The following is a 23,694-nucleotide window of genomic DNA, read 5'->3' on the forward strand; positions in this document are numbered from 1 at the left end:
TTGAGTTTGAATTGCAACAAACCACCATCATTGTGATCATTGTTTGCACTTCATCAGCTCATTTGCATTTTAAAAGACACACCCAAAACGACACACTTTTTGCTCAAAGTTACAAAGTGGCAATGCTAACATTTTCATGCTATGACCCCTTTAAAAAGTGTCACAAATAGAAATAAATGTTTGAAAAGAATCCTTATGTAAGAAATTTAATGTTAACTTGTAACTTTTAACCAATTGTATTGTTAATGTATGAATGTATAAAATGTAGAAATCAAACAGGCTTAGAGAAACTATGTAAAAATAAAAGTTATATTGTAAATAGTCATCATAACATACTGCACCTACATGCTTTGATAAGGTTTAAAATCTGAAATAAATATTTACTCCTTCGTTTAGTTCTGTGAAGTATAGACCTGAACAATCTTATCGATAAAAATGTCTTTTATAAAGTTTGAGATAAACACTGAATGATTAAGTCAAGGTAACTTTGATGCACGTACACGCCTATGGGTAGAGTGTTTTGCACAACAGTCTTATCTTAATTGCCTTATCTCGTAATAAAAGATAAAGAATAAATGATCATTGTTGCTTAATTTATCAAAATAATGTATCTGAAAATAAAACTTCAAAACATCATCTAATGCAAACGAAATACTAAAGATTTTAAATAGATTTTTTTGTGAAATGACTTTAAGAATCTTTCAGTAAAAAATCTCATAGGGGAAAAAGTCAAACTGTCCTGATATTTCATTTATTTACTAGAAAAATATCATATTTTTACTGTATATGTAACTTTTGAACTTTGAAATACTTTAAATACAGAAGGTTAACCAACATTAGTCACTGGCTAGGTCACTGTGACCTATCATACAAGCACATATCTAAAGTCTGAGACCTTTGGTCCTTGCTTGCATATAAAAGAGACATAACTTTCACTCGGAATAGCACAAACTATAATGCACCCTCTCTTTTCACAAACTATATACTTTCCCAAAGAAAACTGTATTTGGAGTTGATTGCATGCGTACATGTTTGGGAAGATTTTTATTTTTTTCTTCATTTGACTGCTTAGCACCAAATCAACTTTTAGGATGTGGTTGCTGATAATATTGGTGAGCTTCCTGATTATGGCTGCAAGATCATACTGGTATCTGTTCGGAAGACCAAGTCCATTTACACTGGAGTCAGTGAGACCACCGGGACCTTATGAGAAAGACCAGAAGGAAAGAGACAAAGTGTTGAAACAAGGTGAATAAGAAAGAAATGCTTCTCTGACCGGGATGGGGGTGGGAACTTGACCTGAGAATGGCTACTTTAAGCTTCTTTGGCTAATCTGTCACAATTTAAAAGCGAATTTACCATGTATTTTTTATATATAATGTTTGAGTAAAGATTGCTACATGACATAAGTCTAAAATTTTCTGTCAGCGGGTATAGTTTGCAAATCCAGCACTTTTGGATCATCATTTTACTCACAGTTTATGCTTAAAATATACTAATATGAACACTGTGTACTTTTTGAAAGGGTACTGCTTCAGTACAGCTAGGGACCATTGTTTCTAACAATGTACATACATATAGTTCACATATATGTGTCAATGGCTTTGTTGTATCTTAATTAAATTAGCCAATTGTGATAAGATTGCATTCTGTAGACAGTTCCTTATGTAAAGTATATGATGTTGACTCAAAGATAATGATAATCTTGCATATGGCGGTATGTTGTAAGGGCCATAGATATTCAATTATCTATGCTCTCATACTCAACCACTTCTTTCAGCAGAAAATGCTAAGAATTGACCCAGATCAGGAAAGGGACATTTATTTGATCACTTTGGTAAACTTTTTGTGCATTTATGATCGTCATATCAGGTTAGTTAGTGTTTTTCCGTTCCAGCATGATTTACTGAACCAGGGGAACTGATTGCAACCCCATTGATCATGTTTGTAATGAACTGAAATGCAGACTTTGGGCCAGGCCTCATCACTTTCCATCAGTGCAATCTTAATATGTTCCTGTTAAATAATTGAAGGAAATCCCCACAGCCATGTTTCACAATCTAGTGAAAGGTGAAAGATGCTTGGAAGGACTGACTGACAGACTCACTCCCTGTACTGTAAATGTCATTGCAAATGAAATACTCAATCATGCAGATCATAATGGATGTGGTATTTGGGTATATATAAATTTGGCTATATGGTATTTTTATCTGTTTACACCCAAAAGGCTTAAAAGCATCTGCAGATGACCTAAGAGCAGTGTTGTAGTCGAGTGCAACTTTCACAAAATGTATGGGAGGAGATTATTTAAATGATTCACACAACGCGATTTACTAATGTTTGCACATGTGATATAACTGGTATTTGCGCCATTATGTAACGCCAAAAAAGCATGTCCTAAATAATTTTTTGTAATGTTATTGTTTACCAAGCCATGTTATTTTTTATTTGCTGAAGTAAATAAAATAGGAGTCACTAGGAAAAGTCCCACAATAGCAGGTGTTTCAAAACTTCTAGTCAATTTTTTGTCCTCCAGTTCTTTTCAGTGTACTATTGCTTCGTTGGCTGGGATTTCACACAGAATTTACAGCCGTGATGTCCATGGTGTTGAACTCAAGCGCATCAGGTGTCAGTAGATGCACCTCATCAGCTCTGCTTATTTGCGACCCTGAACTAATTTGCGCTGCTTTTAATAGATTGCATTGGTGATTATGGAAATCAGCTGTTACACCTGTTGTTTAATTTGCGCCTTTTTAGTAAATAACCCGCAGATCTTACCACTCCTGTTGATGTTTTTTGTAATTGCGCTCTCATGCTAATTTGCCCCTTTTTGTAAATCTGGACCTATTTGTCAAGTCTGAGTCAAGACCGAGTCCAGATAAAGCTGGATGTGGACTCGGTCTTGACTCAGATTTGACCTTCGACCTCTGGTCTTGGACTTGACAACAACACTGCCACTGCCAATCAATATTGTCAAAATTTATTCAGGCCATTGTCCTTCTAACAGGTGTACTGTTTAGAGCACAGTTTAAAATGTCTACTTACTTGTGCACAGGATTCACCAGGGAGAAAATTCCCAAAAATCTGGATGCCATTGTTATAGGAAGTGGCATTGGAGGAATGACGGCCGCAGCCACAATGGCAAAAGTAGGGAAGAGAGTCCTGGTGTTGGAGCAACATGATGTGGCAGGAGGCTGTTGCCACACTTTCACCAAACAGGGTTTTGAGTTCGATGTTGGTATGTACTTGTCCAAATTTTAACCTCTTTAAAGTTTAATAAAACTTCTTTAATAAAAATTCTTATGTTGTTCCAAAACACAATGATGTTTTTGTCCATGTTTGCTAGAGGTCATTTAATCATGTTTTCATGTCACGACAGGACTTCACTACATTGGACAGCTACACGAGAACAGTCTGTTTAAGGTTGCTATGGACCAAATCACTGAGGGTCAGCTGGAGTTTGTGGAGATAGATCAGCGTTTTGACCATCTTGTGATTGGTGCTGGAGAGGAACGGAGAGATTACAGCATTTACACAGGCAAGACTGAGATGGAGCAACAGCTGAAGAAGCAGTTCCCTGAGGATGTCAAAGCTGTGGAGAAGTTTTTTAAGCTAATGAAGGTAGAGCACAAATACAACTTTTCAGAGAAACTTTACTGTTGAATGATTTCATTTTGAACGATTTAACTTTTACATTTTAGAGGATGGCCACAAATATTTCAAATCATGTGAGCTACCACTTAACTGGCGCAGAGGGGGCTGAAAATGTAATGTGCACCTTCAAAAGAATATAATTAGAAGCATTATCCTGGCCTCTTTTATAGCAGTTTAAATTTATTTTAATAAATAAATATAATAAAAAATTATAAATAAAAAAAATAAAAGCTTTCAAAATACAAGCCATAAGTCTAAATTAGTTTTGATCAAATTTAAAACTAAAGGTACATCAGAAGATTTTCCCAAATTTTTGAAAAGAAACGCCCCTCCACTTTTAAAAAAAAGGCACTCTACCTGCTCCCGAGATGGAATGCCTATAAATGCTGCACGAGAGAGAGCATGCACAAGCCTCTTCTCTTTACTCTGTTTACAAGTTGCTGCCGGCATGGCTCATACCTTGAGATGTTTACCATGTCTGCGCAGTTTGTGACTCGTGCCAGGGCTGGCATCGCTAATCATAGCTTACATCAACTTTTACTACCAGTGATTTTAAATGGATTTCTCCACATAGCATGACAAACTTTACCTGTCGAAAAGAAACTTTGCGACTGAGGCATCAGTGGAAAGCCCAACCTGTTTTTCTTCCAAAAACACTCTGGTCTTGTTTCTTTTTTCAGAGGCCTTTATCTTCTTGTCATAGAATTCGTAAACACCTTTTCTCTTGAGACCCTCAGACATTTTGAAAAATACGGTGAGAACCTATAGGACGAGCAAGTACGACGGCCTTACATAAACATTTTATCAGAATGATTGACAACTGGGATGAATAATAGTCTTGATGATCCCGGAAAAAGAAAATCTTCCACTATACCTTTTAAATAAAAAATTATATTTGTGTCACACTTTTAATGGTTTTACCAACACAGGCCACTAGGTGTCATTGGTTTGCGGCTTACTCTTGTCACAAATTAATGAATTGTTGTCACCGCATTTTTACTACTGCTAAAAGGTAATGAAATATAAAAACTACATTCTTAGTGCTTTCAAATATAGTTGTTCAAGATTTTTGTCGATTATAACTCTTTTCCCACCATGGAGGAGTCAATCTCGTCAATTAAGAAAAAATGCTTTCCTGCCAATGACGAGTTTTATGACAATTCCCAATTACACTTTTATCCACTAGGTGGCAGTCTTACACAACTTTTACAACACTAAAGTATCCATGGATTTAGAAACAGTAAAAAATCTGTGTTTGTTTGATCATCATTCTGAATCTGATCTCTAACAAAGTCCTTCACAAAAGTGCAATTATCTCAATTATCTTATATTATGAATTTTTTAAAGAAACCTACCCATATTTGAGAGGTGATAAACAAATGAAGGTAGGATGAAACATTTTTTGTTTGTTTGAAAGCAGAGGGTCTGTTCTTTCATTGATTTGATGCCGGCTCGCTTCTATATCCAAATATATAATTAAGCAATATCGCTCGAGTAGGAGTGTGATATAGCTCTATATCATCACGGCTGTGATTAGGCCAGAGGCACGAGGCTGTAGGCCGAGTGCCGGAGGCAATCACAGCAGTGATGATATAGATCTATATCACACGACTCCGAGAGCGAGAATATATATGTATCATATTTAATTCTACAGTCGATTAGTAAAGATAGTGCCTGTTTGAAAGTTTGCTTAGTGAGGTTCGGTACGTATGAGAACCAAAGCATGAGCGGACATCAGTGTTCACTCGCCCCGCTGACCACCGCCCTCTCTGGGCTACATCTCTGACAGGGATTCCCTGGCTCTGATATTCGCCTTGTTTGTTTTTGATGGTCAAAATGAGATCAAATCAGCAGTATTTGGTGTCATGATAAAACTATTACTTGTTTTCTTATTCATATTAAGTGTCTTTTGTGTTGTTATTGTTTTGGTGCGAGGTAAAAGTTAATAAAACTATACTTATATAATGTTACTATTGGTTTCCCATTTACTCTTAACGCGATACGAGCACTCGATTATTATTAATCTTTGTTCTTGTCAGTACTATATAAAACTGTTTTTTTATAAGTGTCAGAGAGATGTTTTTGCATGCTGCTTATAAATATACCAGTGGCGATATTCTCATAACATGTTTTAATAGTCACGTCGCGATTAAATAAATGATTAATGTCCACATTTAAAAGCTGCGGTGCTTACCTGCAGTTCCACGGTGTTTTCGCGTTCTGATAAGAGAGATAGCTCCAGAAGAAAAACCGAGTGTTTATATTCCTCTTTCCAAGTGTTAATCGTCCACACGATGTGACAAGACATTAATCCCATTAAGTTTAACGTAACATCCAAAAGCGCTGATCTTTAACGGAATAATAACTTCCGATTGGGATTCACAGACTGATTTATGAGCTAGTGAACTAATGAGACACACAGAGAGTGTTTAAAAACAGGGCGTCTGTGTTTTTCCATTCAGAGATGAGCCTGTTTAGGACCTCCATTCACTAGGTGGCTGAATAATACGAAAGGTGAAGCGGTTACAGTGCCGTTATCAGTACAATATCTCATAGCTCTTAGCCAATCAGATTCGAGAACCAGAAAGAACTGTTGTATAATAATTAATATACTCCAGATAAAACAGTGTTAGTGAATTTTGGGTGGCACAGTTGCTCAGTGAGTGGCACTGTTGCCTTACAGCAAGAAGGTCTCTGGTTTGAGTCTCGGCTGGGTCAGGTGGCCTTTCTGTGTAAAGTTTACATGTTCTTCCTGTGTTATCATGGTTTCCTCCCACACGCCAAAAACATGGATGTTAGATGAATTCGAGATGCCAAATTGCCCCTTTACTAACCTTTGTATGGATCAACTTGTGTATGGATTAAACAGTTCTCGCCATGAGTATATGTTAAGCACAACCAACTACTGTGTTAAGAGGAGAGCAACAGAAGGGGTTCCCAAAAAGTTTAACTACTTTGAAGCCATATAACAGGCCATTCATAATGTGAGACACTGACAAAGCAAGTGGTGTGTGGGTAAGTTAATGGCTCATTCTCCAGCCATATGGTAATGATGTTTTTTTTTCTCGGTTTCCACAGATTGCAGCCAGCAGGACTCCATTATTAGCTATCCTGAAGCTGATCCCAAGGTGGTTAGCCCTGTTTCTGCTCAAGACTGGCATGGCTGACTTTTGTTCATCTGTGTTTCGTCTCTCAGGCACCAGTGCCACAGAGATGAACTACAGACTGACAAGCAACAAGGATTTGCACTTGATCTTCTCCTATTTCTTCTATGGTGAAATCTTTGGCTCATGTTTTTTAGCTTGTGTCTCCGTGGCTTATGGAACTTTTGTGGAGAAAAGCCGTCTGTCTTTGATATCTGTTTCAGGTGTTCCTCCCAAAGATTCTAGCTGTATGATTAATGCTCTGCTGCTCCATCACTACAAGCGTGGTGCATACTACCCCAAAGGGGGCGCCAGTGAGATTCCATTTCACATCACAAAAGTCATACAGAAATATGGAGGAAATGTGCTTGTCCGTGCCCCTGTCAGTCGTATTCTGGTTGATGAGAAGGGATCTGCATATGGTGAGTACAGGGAAAACTAACCGTCAAGATAGCAAAAAACTAATAATAATCTAATGACATTATAAACCTGAAAAGAGACAGAATATTATTTCATATAACTGTGATTATGTTTGGCTGAAAGAAGATAGTCACATGGATAAGTATAAAATGTGGGCTAATTTTCATGTTGGATTTTCTCTTTTAAATGTAGTTTTTACATAATTTCCTTATGTATCTATCAATGTTGGGGTTTGATTGACAGGGGTAGCAGTCAGGAAAGGTGGTGAGGAGGTGGAGGTTTGGGCTCCTGTTGTTATCTCCAACTGTGGAATCTACACCACCTTCCAGAAGCTCTTACCTCCAGAGATACAAGCTAAGCCAGGTAAGCATAGTCTGTATCTCTTAATGTGTGTTTCTTTTTTCCTGTATAAGCTTCTTTATTCTGTTAAACACAAAATATATTTGGATAAATGATGATAACCAAACAGTTGATGGTACCCACTGACTTCTATAGTATTTGTTTTTCCTACTATAGAAGTCAATAGGTACTGCCAACTTTGTGGTTACCATCATTTATCCGAATATCTTTTCATGTGTTCAACAGAAATAAGAAACTTACACAGGTTTAAAGCCACACAGTAAATTATTGAAAATGAGATTGAATAATTTTTGGGTGAACTAACTATCCCTTTAAAATACTCAAACTAAATACACATTTTTTAATCTTTCAGAGATTCAGAATCGTTTGGATATAAAGCCAGGGAAAGCATCATTTCTTCTATTCTCAGGATTCGATGCAACCCAAGAAGAACTAGGCATCACATCCACGAATTTGTGGCTTTTCAAATCCAATGACATGGATGCAATGTTAGTAACAAAACAACTTATTTTATATTATTTATTATAGCTATAACACTCGTAAAGTACAGAATCAGTAACTATATTATTAGGCATTTATCTAATTTCTAAATGTCAATGCAGTGTACTTACTTAGCCTGATCTCACAGGAATTCGTAAGTATTTTACAAGTTGCCTAATTTGTATGAATTTTTATGAAGTGAATCGCACAAAAATATACGATTATTATAAAAAAACAATAATGAAACCCCACCCCTAACACCAACATAACAGGAGCAAAAGCACATCGTAAAAAATTTACAAAAAAGTGTGGTCCAATACGAATTAGTCACCTTATTAAATACGTACAAATTGCCATGAGATAGCGTTAACTTACTATGTAAACCTAACACATAAAGTACATATAGTACACAGTAAAAAGTAAAAGTTGGATCAACTTAAAAAATTACTTCAATTGGATAAATAACAGCTAAAAAGAAGTGAATTTTTTTTCATTTCACCTTAAATTTTTCACTTAAAGTAAAAACTTCGGGCCCTATTTTAACGATCTAAGTGCATGATCTAAAGTGTACGGTGCAGTCTAAACGGCCGTGTCCCAATCCACTTTTTGCTAATCTAACAATGGGAAAAAATGGTTTGTGCGCCTAGCACAGAGTCTAAAAGGGTTTTTCCTATTCTCGTAATGAATAATGGCTGTGTTTTGGCTGTAACATGCAATAAACCAATGAGAGTCATCGTCATCATATAAAATGTGTGGTAGCATAAAAAAATCTAAATAAATGCAATATTTGCACTTTTAAAAGCAAAAAAAATCTGCTTACCAGGGTACAGGTGAAGCAGCTTTTAAACTGTCTTCATTTATGTCCAAGAGACTCAATAATAATTGTAATCCTTTAATTTTTCATATTTAAAAGCATTTGTGTGCTGCTTCATGCGTGTAAAAGCAAATGCACGTTGTCATCCCGTTTATAGGTGCATATTACTAATGCACTCATTAAATAACAAAAGCAATATTGCGCCACTGACTTTGGAGCAGGTTTTAGTTGGTCAATGGCATAGTTTTTTTAGTTGCCTTAAAATAGCAACTCGCCAATGCACCTGAACACACCTCGTTTTTAGACCAGAACAGGACACAAATATGGGCACACAAATGGGCGCAAATGCATTTGCTATTTAAACAACGTGCAAATGATAACTGTGTCAAGCTGAAACTAGCAAAAACACTTGCGTTGTGCTTTGCGCTGCATTGCGCCGGCTGTATGTTATAGGCCCCTTAATTTTTTAGGTGTTGCCAATTAAAGTAAGTTTGTGAAGTAGAGCAGCTATCAGTTTTTACATTATAGTTTGTTGATGCATAAACAAAGTGCACCTTTTGTAATTTATTACATGATATTATTGCTAAGAAAACCACAGCTTTTGTTTGAATGTGTTATTTTATGTACTTTATATGTGCTTATAAAAGTGAAATATTTGTCAACATAGTGTGTGCATGATCACCTCAGGTGTGTAAAATGACTTGTAGCTACTTAAATCAAACACAAGGCAGTGCTGTTGCCTAAACTATGAATTATGGGTCAAGTCTTGGTGCAGCCTGCATCTGGGCTTGCTGCCATACTTCTGTCTGGACAATGAATCTGCTCTCAATCCAGGCAGCAATTCTCATTTTTCCTGCCTGTGGGAAAACACATTTCCAATCCTAACATTACTGCAATCACATGTTGTTTTCTGTGTGCGCTGTAATGTCACTGTGTATTATAAGCACACAAATTATATCATGTGTACAATTTTTTATAAAATGAATCTGTAGGATGGATGAGTTCTTCAGTATGGGTAAAGAGGAGGCACCAGAAAATATACCCATGATGTTGATCACCTTTCCCTCTGCCAAAGACCCCACATCACAAATCCGACATCCAGGTAACACAACATGAGTTAAGCTTAAACTTGAGCAGCTACACAACAAAACAGTTAAACTCAGTATCCACAACTTTCTTGTATTAAATTGGTATAACTAACATTGAGTAGAAATGTGCACACTATTAAAGAAATAAGCTAATATGTAACGATGCACGTACCATAAATGCCCTTAATGGTAGTATAAAGTGTTTCTAAGCAAAAGCAGTCTTTGTAGCTCAAATCAGATCCTGTTAATGTTTCAAATAACATAATGGGTAAGAAAATGGTGACCGAATTTTTTATATCTGGGCAAAGTACCCAACTGGAAAATTATACAATTTTAAAACATTAAGATTTATCAGCATATAAAGCATGAGTAGTGTATGCTTCATTTTCCAGGCAAATCATGTATGACCATCCTGACCATGGTGAATTATGAATGGTTTGAGGAGTGGAAGGATACAAAAGTGAGGAAAAGAGGGGATGACTATTACACCTATAAAATGAGATATGCCAACTACCTCTTTGACTGGGCCTGTAAACACTTCCCAAAACTCAGAGAAAAGGTACAAAACTGTCCGTCATTCTTACACAGAAATAAAGTGCCTGACAGGGGACTGTTTCATTGCTCAGAGATGCTCTATGTAGTGTAATGGAGTTAAGTTATGTTTCACTCCTGTTTTATTCCCATTAAACCAGTCACATTGATAAGTGAATCAAAACAGCATGTCTTTTGTGATGTCATAAACAACTGATAAAGCCCCACCCACGGCCACTAACTGACAGTTCTGAATTACCATCGTTTCCACCCAAACTTTACAGACATGTTCTGAGCACACCTAAGATTTATTTTACATCTTGTAAAAATGGACATAATAGGTGCCCTTTAAAGTATCAGTAGACTAGAAACAACTGTTATATTAAATAGATAATATTAATATCTTAGCGCAAACATTAAAGTCATTTACTCTACATCTTCATGCCACCCCAGATTTTTAAACTTATTTAGCAAAATCAAGGAATAAAGCACATTATTTAACCAATGAAATGTCAATAACTTCACATCTCATTTGTTCTTGCATGTATTGTGACTAAATAGCATATTACATGGTCACATGACTCACAAGAACCAATGACGTTTTATAAAAATCTGCTAAAGGAAAAGCTATATCTGGGTTTGCGTGCAGATAATTAAAGGATCAAGGAATTTTCATTTTTGTGCCAAACATTCCTATTATCTCTTAAAAAAAATGTTTTTCACTTCACCGAACTCCCAGTCTATTCATCTCAAAATCTCTCTGTTTTTAGCTTGTTTTTCAGGAGGCAGCATCTCCTTTGACAACTGTGCACTATCTTGGCTCTATGCGAGGAGCCATTTATTCAGCTGATCACAACTTGGAACGCTTTAACGCAGAGACCATTGCTAAGAATCGCTGTGATAGCTCTGTAAAAAACCTTTACATTTCAGGTATGGTGGTATTACTGTAACTGTAATATATTCATTGCTCCTGTCATTTCGAATTCATCTGCTTTTCTTTTATAGATCACAAAAGGATTTTTTTCTGATAATTAAAGGGAATTATGATTAAACCTATCAAGCATCACAGTGGTTCAAAAAGGACAATATAAAACTAGTCCATACAGTTGTGCATTATATTCTTCTGAGTCACACAGAAGACTTCTGAAGCCAGATGGTAAAGAAAAAGTGAAGAGCAAATCATTTGTCATGACATCAATTCTAGTACCCATTGCCATGTACATTCTTAAGCATTATAGAGGCATTCAAATATTGCAATTTTGCAGTTCACAAACCAGTCTAAATTATTTATTCATGACTCTGACTAATCCAGTGCTCTGAGAATTTACAACCACAGTAAAGATCAACTTCAATAGGTATATATTGATCTTACCAACCAACCCATGTAGCATCTTTGCGGTCAAACAAGATCAAAGTTTAGTAGCTGGATAGTCTGTATAAGCACAGTCATTTATCTTAGCAGAAAACTGTTAATTAAGTTATCTAAAAGGTAACACCTGAAAGGTAAACTTACACCATAAAAGTAGTAGTACAGTAAAAATGTATCTAAAAAGTAAACACCTGTTCTATTACACAATACACACACTGTAAAAAATACTTTGCTTCCTTAAATCTTTTTGTTAAATCAACTCAGATTTACAAATCATGTCAACAGAGATGAGTTGTCACAACTTATAAAATATAGTTGAGAAAAGTCAACTTAATTTTATAAGTTATAACAACTCACCTGTAGTTATAAAAACTCATCTCTAGTCAAGATAAATAATAGTAAGTTGAAATGACTTGTAAATTCAGTTGATTCAACAAAATATTTTAAGGCAGCAAAGTATTTTTTACAGTGCAGTAAAGAAATTGTTCGGTCAACGTGTGCAGAAACTGTTATACAAAAAAGAGAAATATTATCAGTAAAAAAAAAAACAGAAATGTTGTCTTTTCCTCACCCACAGCTGTCTGAATCATAATAACTACTTTTATGATAATTTTGCATTATTTTATTCAATTTATTGTCATTGAAGTCGTCTTTTCACTTTTATTAGATACGAATATGGAAGAGAGTAACCATGATAAAAAAAAGTTTAGTATTAAAAAGTGTTTTAGAAGAACAATGTCACACACCTGTTAGTTCCGGATAGGTGCGTTGGATAGAGAGACAATGGCCCAAACATATATAAAAAATAAAGGATATCCCGCACACTTTTAACTTGCAAAATATACAAAATATTTATTGCGATGTTCGATCACGGGATCGAAACGTCACAATAAATATTTTGTATATTTTGCAAGTTAAAAGTGTGCGGGATATCCTTTATTTTTATATAAGTATTCAAAAGTGCAAAATTGAGCTAAATTCTGATATGAGAGGCTTATTAGTAAGAAGACATTTTTTTATGTTTCAGGTCAGGATGTGTTTAGCTGTGGTATTGCTGGTGCAATGCACGGTGGACTACTTTGTGCCTCTTCAGTGCTAAATCGAATAGTATATATTGACCTCTTTCTGGTCAAGAAAAAACTGAAGAGGAAGAAGGCTATGGAGATGGCCAGACTGAGCAAACCAAAGCTGCACTGATGCAACTGTGCCGACTCTGCAAGATGAATGGACAGCTACTCATTGAATTTCAATACATTATTGCAATGTTAAGCAGATAATAATATTCTACAAACTCAGAACAAAATGTCAAAATATGTACCCCAGCTGTTACTGGGGTGATACCCTTTAAAAAAGATCTGTACCTAAAGATCTCATAGTAGCACCTCAAAGGTACATATTGGTACCAAATATATACATATCTGTACCTAATGGACCTTTTTTAAAGGGAACTGCCCCAGTGACAGCTGGAGTAGGGGAGAGTGGGGTAGTCACACTGTTCAAATAACCTACACTAGAAGCTCTATTAATAATCAAATAGCCACTTTGTGTGATTACCTCTTCTAGTCAACTTTGTTTTCACATGTGGTGATCACTCTAATCTGACGTTAGCACAATTTTCTTATTTTTTGGCTTAAAAAGTAAAAATTAGCATTTTATATTTTATGCAGTACAACTTTGTTAGGTATGAATCTTAAAAATGATTATTTTGCACAAAATATAAGAGACAATAACGTGTCTTTTGATACTTTAGCTGACATGCTATGTTGAGCTAACTCTGAGATTTAGCCAACATTAGCACACAGCTCAGTTTGGGGCAAGCTGTCTCAATAGTCCCTTTCACACATACAGTCTTTACTGGTAATTTACTGGTAAATTGCAGTTAACATGTCATGTGTGAACAGAACCTTTCCGGTAAATCAGTGCTCCCAATTTACCAGTAAGACAGGTTGTAAGATTAACGGTAATTTGCCGGTAAGCGCTGTGTGTGAACGAAAAACATAGCATTACCGGCATTTAGATGACGTCAGACCGCGCTGACAGATCGGGCGGGCCAATCAGAAAGTTTTTTATACAGGTGACGCGGTTTCCCCCAGACTGTTTACAGACGTTTCCACACACATGTTGGTTAAAAGTCGAGCACACCTGAAGTTAACATCCACATTTCTTCACCAAAGTTGTTTAAAACAACTTACCATCTAATTGCTGACGTCCTTAGCACACCATCTGTGAAGCCTAATGTGCAAACGCGCAGGTTCCGTTTGACGCCGCCTAACGCAATGTTGTTTGGTCACGAGCAACTTCGCGACCGTTTGCCACAGATGTGAAAACAACAAAATACGGACTGTGGATATTAAGTCATAACCCGCCGTTTACAAATACGACACGGACGGAGCTCGCCGGCTGCGCGCCACAGGTAACTTCCGCTTTCTCTCCGAGTTTATCGGTTTTTTGATACTGATGTGTGTATGATGTCTTACTGGTAAAAAGTAGTTTACTGCATGTGTGAACAGCACATTTTTGTATTTACTGGTAAATTCATTCTGGTAAATTCATGGTAATTTACCAGAATTACGGTGTGAAAGAGGCTAATGACTTTGGGGCAAGTTGTCACACTGAAAATAGTTAACCCCGGTTTATTCTACATGTATAAAGCATGCGTACGCACAAAACAGGGCTGGAAACGTGCGTATGCCAGTTCCCACACAAAGGTTGTGATTTATAAAAAACTAACTTGATGGGAGAATAGGCTCGCAGGGTGGGATATTAGGATGATTCATGTACGCACACTTGCAGGTGATCTGTGATTTATAAAGGGATCATTGCTTTGTTTTATAAGTCTTCATAATTTTGGTGTATGCCATTTTTGGTTTTTGTGCGTACGTAGACTTTTAGTAAGAATCCTACCCACAGTTTTATACATGAGGCCCCAGGTTATTCTAAACCCTGGATAAACGGAATCCTGGGTTATCTGTTTCACATTTCACCAGGGGTTAAGAGATAACCCTGGGTATTCATAATCTGACTTTTCACACTGTGCATTCCTAAACCAAAAGTCAGGTGTCTGAAACCCTGCTTATACACACCTGTCTGTAATTATCAACAACCCTGAACACATTGATTAGCTGCTTCAGCTGGGTTTAATTGGGCTCATAACATTAACCCTGCTTCCTTTCACTGGGTTAATTTCAGGGATAACCCCATTTCTAAATTACAAGTGTGAAATGATCCTTAATCTAGGTTTAAAAGTGGGGTTTAGGGTGAAGATAACCCACGGTTAACATTCTTTATTCATTAGTCTACAGTACAACTCCATAATGAGATAAGATATGAAAATGTAATGAATACAAGATATGTGCCCAAGACTTTCTTGTTTCATTTGGTATGACATTTATACCATTGTGGTGCTCAGTAAATGATAGACAGTGTTAAAAACTTACCTCGCTCTCCCCTACGTATTTTGACCTTTTTTTTGACAGTGTATTGAAAGTAATGAAAGGGAATATTTAAAAATATAAAAGATTTAACTGAATTGTTTGTCTGATATTCATTGTTTATGCCTTTTAAACAGACAAAGACTATTTCCAACACTATTAGGTTGACTACAAGGCAGGTATTTCCCTTTTTGGAAAGCTTTTTGTGCTTTATATTGAGATTTGTATAATAAGCCTTTTGTATTATGATACAAAAATACGTTGTCACTTTTCATTGACACATGAGATATTGGAAGTTTTTTAAAGAACCATAAAAAATGTAAAAGTAATAAAAATGTAATGCCTGTTGTTGTTATAATGAAAAGCACAATTATATGTTATAATAGGTTTATTTATTACACAGTTGAAATGCTTGATTCTGATTGAACAGTCGCGTCATTTGCAGGTTTGTTATTCCCAGAGCTAAAAACTAAAAACCTGCAAATCATTTTGACAGGTACAGTTTAATATTAAAGGAAAAAAATAATTTTTTTTAATTACAAATAATTGAACCAAATAGTGTGTTTGTGACATCTTATCGAAATATAAAAGTGTTTTCCTCACAGATAGTCTGCATTTGTAAAAAATTAGCTCATAAAACAATTCAAATCAATATTTAATGCTCCTTACCTTACTTGTGAGATGAAAAGCCGTGTAATAAGTGGATAAAGTACAGGCAGCTGGTTGTTGGTGAAATGAGCCCATTTTCTCCGCTTTTGCACTGTCGGGGGTTATTTCTACGATAACATCGGGCTTATCAATTATCCCTAACTTAATAAGGATACAGTACCTATTAGGGCTTTTTAAAATATCACACTGCTGAAAACCTTTATGGAGCCACACAGAAAAACTTCAACAACCTGTGAAACTTTCAGACCTCCTAGCTGTATGTTATTCTGACCCATGTTTGAGCCCCATAGATGTTTGTCTGCTAGCAGGATTCAAAGGAACTGTGGGTAACCCCAGGTTTCCTGATTTAAGTGAACATTTCCCCTGAGATTCCCTTTCAGATTGGTTGGTATAACATAAACTCTCAATGGAAGAGTGAATTTGGGAAGGGAAGCGGGAGACGAGTATATCGTATGAATGCCCTCACTGTGTGAAGTGTTCTGTGCTTTACTGAGGCCATGTACCGACTTGGCATGCTTGCAGACTGTGGAATAAATAATAGACTGAAAATAAGGTTTTAAAAACCATTTTTCGAGTTTAAGGGAAAAACAAAGACATTGCAGTTGGACACATAGAAACTGCACTGATGAAAATAGAAATAAGCTTGTTATTGAAATGATGTACTACTGTGTCTTCAATATGAGAATTATGAGGATGTTTTAGTACTTGGATAGCAAATAGTCCAGAACAAACAGAACTTACTTGAGATGCAGTGGAAATGAGTCTTGTTTGAAGGTCTACCAAAACATTGGGAACCACAATTTGGAGATGAAGGGCAAGATGAGTGAAATACTTCCTGTATTTTATGGGTCAATAGAAGTGCATGAAAGATTTTGCATTACTCCTCATATACTGAACTACACTCTTCACAGTCATGCCATAGAACCACTTTTGGTTCTTTAAAGAACCATTCAGTCATACATTGATTAAAGGTCACATAACACACAGTGTTTCTGTTAATCTTATGGTAATCTTGAGTACCTACAATATAGAGTAGTATTGCATCCTTCATATCTCTGAAAAGTCTTTGGTTTTATCAGATTTATAAAGCAGATCAGCTGTACACTGCAAAAAATTACTTTTTTAGTATTTTGTCTTGTTTTCAGTAGAAATATCTAAAAATACTTAAAACAAGATATATTTTCTTAATGAGCAAAATGACCTAAGAAAATAAGTCTAGTTTTTAGACAAAAATTACACAATTTAAGTAGATTAGAAATTAAAACAAGCAAAAGTTTCTGCCAATGGGGTGTTTAAGAAAAAACTTTTTTCTCAGCCCATTGGCAGATATTTTTGCTTGTTTTGTTCTAATCTACTTAAAATGTATACTTTTTGTCTATAAACTATACTTGTTTTCTTGGGTCATTTTGCCCATCGGGAAAGGGCATCTAAATTTGAGAATTTTTAGATATTTCTACAAAATATTAAGAAAGTCATTTTTGCAGTGTACTGCTACTTTTCCAGAAAAAAACAAGCCCCTGTAGGCATGGGCGGAAATCCCGGGGGGGTCGGGGGGGACAGGACCCCCCCATCTGAGGGTTGTCCCCCCTAAAATATCATTAAAATATGTGTATTGAAAATAATTTAATGATTTATAACACTTAAAATAGTTGTGTAAGAAGTGAAACAATACAAATGCAAACGGAGCAACAACAAAAAAAACGTTTTAAACATTTTGATTCCCCCTCCCTTGCCTCACAGTGGTTTGGTCCACTGCCCGCGCCCCTTTTACCTAACTATCGACACACAGTCCGGTGGTAGAGAAGTGTACAGAGCCGACGCGAATACAACGTTTCCCATCACTTATCAATTTATCCTCATATGTTTTAAAACTGGACTATTTTGACATATAAACATGAACATATTTCGTTTTCTGAGAACAGAAGCAGATAAACGATCAAGAAAACATTTTTATGCATTCATGCAGAGGTGAAAGTAACAAATTACATTTACTCACCTTGGTATAACTGAGTTTTTTTTTGTGTACTTTTACTTTGAGTAGTTTTTAAAATCGGTACTTAACTTTTACTTAAGTATGTTTAAAGTATTGAAGACTACTACGCAACATGTTAAATCATATCCGTTACTGAGTAAAAATAAATTAAAAAGTAAGGTGAAAAAGACGCGCCACGGATGATTGATTGATGGGCGGGGGAAAGCGCAAAAAGAACCACGGAGAGGGACGAGACAGGCGCGGGCTAATAAAGACCCTCAATTCAATTCTTATGAAAGAAACCCCTGGCCATTAACGCAAAGCGATTATTTCATTCAGGTATGGTTCATGCTCTTGAATACGGAGTTTGAGAATTGCCGACCGGGTTTTAACCGCTAATTTGCACGACGCGTTTTTAATACATGCGCATTATCTTCCGAGGTCTAGCAGCTTCGCGTCAAGTCAAACAACTTAAGAACGTCCCCGAGAATGCGCATGTCATTAGACATTGCAGAGAGAGAGAGAGAGAGAGACAGAGAGAGAGAGAGAGAGAGAGAGAGAGAGCGAGCGAGCGCGCGAGAGAGAGAGATTGAAAGACATCAGGTACACAGGTCCGGGAAACTAGAATACAATAAACGTGTAAAGGATGTATAGTGTATAGCCATGGCACTCATCTCATTATATGCTCATTTATGTATGTAGTTTAATAACATAATGTATGTTATCAGCAATACATCAATTACAACCTTACTATAATGATTGTATTTACTAGCTGCTGACCTCATATTATTTTTGCTTCAAAAGTGCATAACTCACCTGTAAAAATCATTAAATAATTCCATAAATGTTTCTTAGTTATAAAAAAGCTTTTTATTTTATTAACTTTTTGTTATTGCACTTTAATTGTAAAGATGTTAACAATTAAAAACATAGTTTGAGATGTATATATACTTCCTCTTTGAACTATACTAGAAACCTCTCCCCGCTGTAAAAAAGTAACTTTAAAATGACTTACTTTTTACTTGAGTAGATTTTTAGACCAGTAACTTTACTTTTACTTAAGTAAAATATTATTAAAGTAACTTTACTTTTACTTAAGTAAAATATTTTATTACTCTTTTCACCTCTGCATTCATATGTATTAAAATTAAATTTGCGTCCGTTCATAGAGAAAGGGAAAGTTTTCTATCTGTACACATTTCCTTGCAAGTACAATTTTGCCTGTATTATTGGTGTCCCCTTCAAAAATTGTTCTTGAAAAATTTTATGTTTATTGTCCCCCCCAACATTTAGATGAAATTTTCGCCCCTGCCTGTAGGCATACTGCGGGCCGAGCGAGTCACGGGCAAGCAACACACACAAAACATCCCACTATCTGTGGACAATTTATGATTCCTTACATGTTCATGTCATTTACATTTACATTATATGCAAACGCAAATGCGACGATTGCCAACAAAACACAAACATTTAATGCAGTTTTACTTACCGGCTGCGACTCATGACCCAGTTGAGACCGACTCATTTCAACTAAATCCAGCATTAAACAAACACACTTGCACAGCTCCGCTGCTACCACGAATAATCAAACTATATCCATTGTTTCCATAAGTCTGGGTTCATTGGGAAGATGAACATGCTTAGATTTCACTCACAAACAACAACACACTTGACGTTGATTGCTTGTCAGCTCCTGGTTGGTGTGTTTGTGTGCGCTATTTTGGGTAAAGTGCCCATATAAGGACTTCCACTGTACTTCCTGCACTGATATTGCTAATAAAAGAAAACATTTTATGTATGAATCTTTCTCAATTTTTTTTTTGACATTTGTACAAACCCTGGTTGAAGTGCATTCGGCACAGAAATACTTTGTCATACGTCCAACTGCTTTTTTGACACTTTGCCTATGTTTAGCACTTTTTTGTTACATTGATCTAAAGAACCTTTAGCACCATTTCCTCCAGCGCAAATAATCTTTTATTTAACAGAAAAGTTGTTTGGATGTCAAAGGTTCTTTATGAAACCATTCAGCCAAAAATGGTTCTTCTGTCAAAACAAAATGGTTAAACACTGGTCCCTAGCTGTTACTGGGCCGGTACCCTTTCAAAAAGTACACAGCATTTGCAGTTTTTAAACAGATTTTTCTGGGAATTTTTTTATGCATGATTACCAAAAATCACATTGCTGCGTGAAAATTTGTGTTTAAATATTTCATATATGGTGTCCCAGACTCAATTTAATTCTTGGTGCTGCTTGGTTTGTATTTCAGTTCAGCTTAAACGGCATTTTCTCAGGAAACATGGATAAAGAGCATGTGCTTTTCATCATTCAGGTTTATTTATGATTTATTCTTATTTTTATTTTTTTTTATCATTAGCATTTTATAAAAATTTTTGATCATCACTGATACATTATAATCACCATTGTATTCCCTTCATGTTTTCCAGCATAACATGTATCCCACATTGATGATACATTTTAAATAACCATAAATTATTTTTATTCTTATTTTTATTATCTACAAATGAAAATGGAGTTCTGGATCTTCAGTCTTCAATCTTGATCAGCTGACCAACAGTCTGTAGCAATGCAACTGAAGAAACATAAAACGTGGTAGCTAGCATAAATAAAAAATGAACATGCAGCTGGTTACAATTGTCTCCATCCTTATTTGAACTATCTGAGCTTTGTAATTGGCTAAACACAGTAAATTATGGATGACGGTTTGGGTGTTTATTGTCCCCGCCTCCGCCCTGTGAAATCCATCCTCTGGGCGTGGTTTTAAAAGGGTGTCTGTCTCAGATTGTTGCTGCAGTGTGGTAGCCAGAACCTCCAGCTGTTTCTAATCTGAGTGGGCTGTTTGGAGGGTCCAAGCGAGAAACACAGTTAGAGAGAGAGAGAGAGAGAGAGGGAGAGAGAGAGAGAGAGAGCGAGAGAGAGAGAGAGAGAGAGAGAGAGAAATAGAGAAAATGAGAAAGAATGGGAGGAAACCCAGTTTAGCTGCAGAAGACAAAAAAAATGGAAATGCTGGGAAGGCGACTGTCTTGTTACTTGCAAGGTTAAAAAGCAGCACCATGTTTGTGCCACAAACTATTATTGTTTGTAATATTTGTTTTAAAATCCTCATGATAAGACAATATGGCAGCTATTTAAGTACAGTAAGATCATTTGTTCTTGGAAAAATGTGATATGAAAAGTTAAATTCACTGACCCCTTTGGAAGTCCTTTAATCACTCTTTAATGTAATGAAATGGAGATTGCAATTCACAGCTGTCTTTAATATTTTTCTTTTCTGCCCATCTTACTGTTATTAGTGTACTAAGGACAGAGAGCGAGAGAGAGAGAGAGAGAGAGAGAGAGAGAGAGAGAGAGAGAGAGAGAGAGAGAGAGAGAGAGAGAGACTTTGTTGGCACATATAAAAACAGTCCAGCAAAAACAGATTTTCTATGTCTGTGTTATACTGTAGAGGAAAACAGGACAGATTTAAACAGGACAGTAACATGACCTGGTCTGTGTAACAAAAAAGAAGAGACATAGCAAACTATCAGTATAAAAAACTTAAATCCCAAAACATTCTGTTACAAATTATTTTTTTTACCCCTAAGCATCCTTATTGTCCTTTTTCATGTAGTTACTGTAGTTATGTGAGACTCTTCCCCTGTCTTGTTCTGATGGAGGTACTGTATGGGCCTTTACTCTTCCTGTGATTGACTCATAACCCTGGAATTCTTTTTGGCAGCGGCTCTCTCCTCCATTTCAGCTTTTGAATATATTGCCTTGGGTAAGTTTGGTTACATGCGGGACCAAGCAAACAAAGCAAGAAGGAGGAGGCCTTGAAAGGGAAAGAGTTCAGAACACAGCTTTATGCGCAATAAAGAGAAACAAAAAAGAAAGTGAAGTTGCTTTTTTCACAGTAAAAAGGCAGAAACAAATCAATTGAAACCTCCCACATAAACAAGATGGGCTCTTATTCTCTGAAGGAATGTGTCAAGAGTTCTTCAATGTAAGTGAACAGTGGCGGCCGGGGACTTCTCTTCCGAGAGGCGCGAATTCAAAATATGTGTTTGGGGTGTCATGTGTGCTGGTCATCATGTCAAAATATGTGTTCGATGCGTAGCTTGTGAAAACATACATTTAGCCCATCATGTGTGTGTGGCTCGTCATGTGATAAAATGTACCTCCTGCAGACGCTTCAAATGGGTTTATGAGAAAAGAGACGCTCACGTTTGCCAGATACTCACTTGATCTCATGTGTAATAAGAGTTTAGTGTTAAGTCAAGCCCTTTTCAGACAGACATTACAGAAAATACACGAGAAATGCATGCGGGTTTTGTCCGGGATTGTTTGATTTTTGGTTCATTCACAATGCCAATGATTTGCTGGAATTTGTGTGTGCATTCACACAGATGCTGTAAATATCCCGGAAAGACACGTCACTTGAAGTCCTGCACTTGGTAGTTTTTTTCTCCGCAGTGTCTGAAGTTCGCTTATTATCCATTATTCCACTATGTGTTGAATGATTTATTTTGATTGGCTGAGAAATGTTCCATGGGTGTTGAATATTTTCTGTAAACCGCAAAACCAACTTGTCAAATGTCTCCGCTTCGCGTCGTGCCACATTACCACTGTGGGTGTGCATTATTTTCTTATAATTCAACAGCCCGTTGTCAATTATTCCTTATTTCTCTCTCGCGTGCATTTTTGTTTATGATAAGACTGTAAAGGAGCGCGTGATAAGCCATTCAAGTATGCTGCATAATATGATCTGCATGTCAACCCCTCATTTTAAAGAAATGAACCATAACTTCATGTTGCCATGACACGTGCGTCCCCATTACGCCATTGTTTCTGCGTCTCATTCACACTGATGGCTTTCCAGAGATCGAGATCTTACGGCAATGTTACTAGGTCCTCTTTCCTGGAGCGATCCCAGAACATTTACGGGACGTGTTTGCGTTCACACAGAAGCTTGTCTGACAATTTTAAGGGGATTTTCACGGACCAAAGTGTTGTGTGAATGAGGTTTATGTGTCTTGCGAGTATTTTGTGAACGTGAGCATCTCTTTTATCATAAACCCCTTCGACACATCTGCAGCAGGCACGCATTTTGACATGACGCACCAAACACATATTTTGAAATTGCGCCCATCGGAATAGAAGTCACCGGGCGCCGCTGTTTGAACTATTCCCTTAACATGGTTATGATGATAAGGTGAAACATTACAACAGAAATATATACATTTCTTATATAAACTATGATATTAAAAAGTTAATGGTGGCTGTTACTGTAAAACACAGAAGGCAAAAAAGACATTTCACATCCCACACACACGGATCTGTTACATACAAAATGCCTAACAAAGCCCGAGCATTCTGAATCATGTCTGATTCAAGCATTAAGCAGCCTTTTAAAAATGTAAATTGCCTGCACAGAATGTGTTGATTTTGATAATAAATCTGTTTTGATGTCATACTGGTGCTTAAAAAAATCAGATGGAAGAGCAGAAGTGTCTCTGTGTGTGTGTGCTGGGAAACTTGAAGGAAAACATGCAGTGCAGTTCTTCTCCTCATCCACTTATTTTCAGAAGAAATATATAAACAAATGAAACTAGGCATACTGATGTTTTCATATTTCAGAGGGAAATCCATTATTGTTGGTGTATATAAGTGAGGTTTATCTTGACAGTGGGGGTTTTGACTGTGTGTGTGTCTCTGTTTCCGGTCTGTGCAGATTCTTCCATCGACAGTCTGATGTCCCAGTAG

General features: G+C 36.5%; 1 protein-coding gene across 1 annotated transcript; it reads left to right on the forward strand.

The window, feature by feature from the left end:
- Positions 1 to 930: 930 nt before the first annotated feature.
- On the forward strand, positions 931 to 13,229 carry LOC129421353 (inactive all-trans-retinol 13,14-reductase). The gene is made up of 11 exons (XM_055176814.2): positions 931 to 1,248; positions 3,056 to 3,238; positions 3,380 to 3,621; positions 6,733 to 6,928; positions 7,022 to 7,219; positions 7,461 to 7,580; positions 7,930 to 8,065; positions 9,864 to 9,973; positions 10,352 to 10,518; positions 11,261 to 11,420; positions 12,887 to 13,229. The coding sequence occupies exons 1-11, from the start codon at positions 1,092 to 1,094 to the stop codon at positions 13,054 to 13,056; spliced, it is 1,839 nt and encodes a 612-aa protein (XP_055032789.2). The 5' UTR covers positions 931 to 1,091; the 3' UTR covers positions 13,057 to 13,229.
- Positions 13,230 to 23,694: the final 10,465 nt, after the last annotated feature.

Source organism: Misgurnus anguillicaudatus, chromosome 4 (genome assembly GCF_027580225.2).
Source record: "Misgurnus anguillicaudatus chromosome 4, ASM2758022v2, whole genome shotgun sequence".
Classification (NCBI taxonomy): domain Eukaryota; kingdom Metazoa; phylum Chordata; class Actinopteri; order Cypriniformes; family Cobitidae; genus Misgurnus; species Misgurnus anguillicaudatus.

What these genes read in the sequence shown, in the direction of transcription:
- LOC129421353 (XM_055176814.2), top strand. Translation starts at nt 1,092, where the DNA reads ATGTGGTTGCTGATAATATTGGTGAGCTTCCTGATTATGGCTGCAAGA. An exon ending in GGGTTTTGAGTTCGATGTTG is followed by an intron (nt 3,239 to 3,379) that starts GTATGTACTTGT and finishes ATGTCACGACAG; the next exon opens with GACTTCACTACATTGGACAG. An exon ending in TCCAATGACATGGATGCAAT is followed by an intron (nt 8,066 to 9,863) that starts GTTAGTAACAAA and finishes ATGAATCTGTAG; the next exon opens with GATGGATGAGTTCTTCAGTA.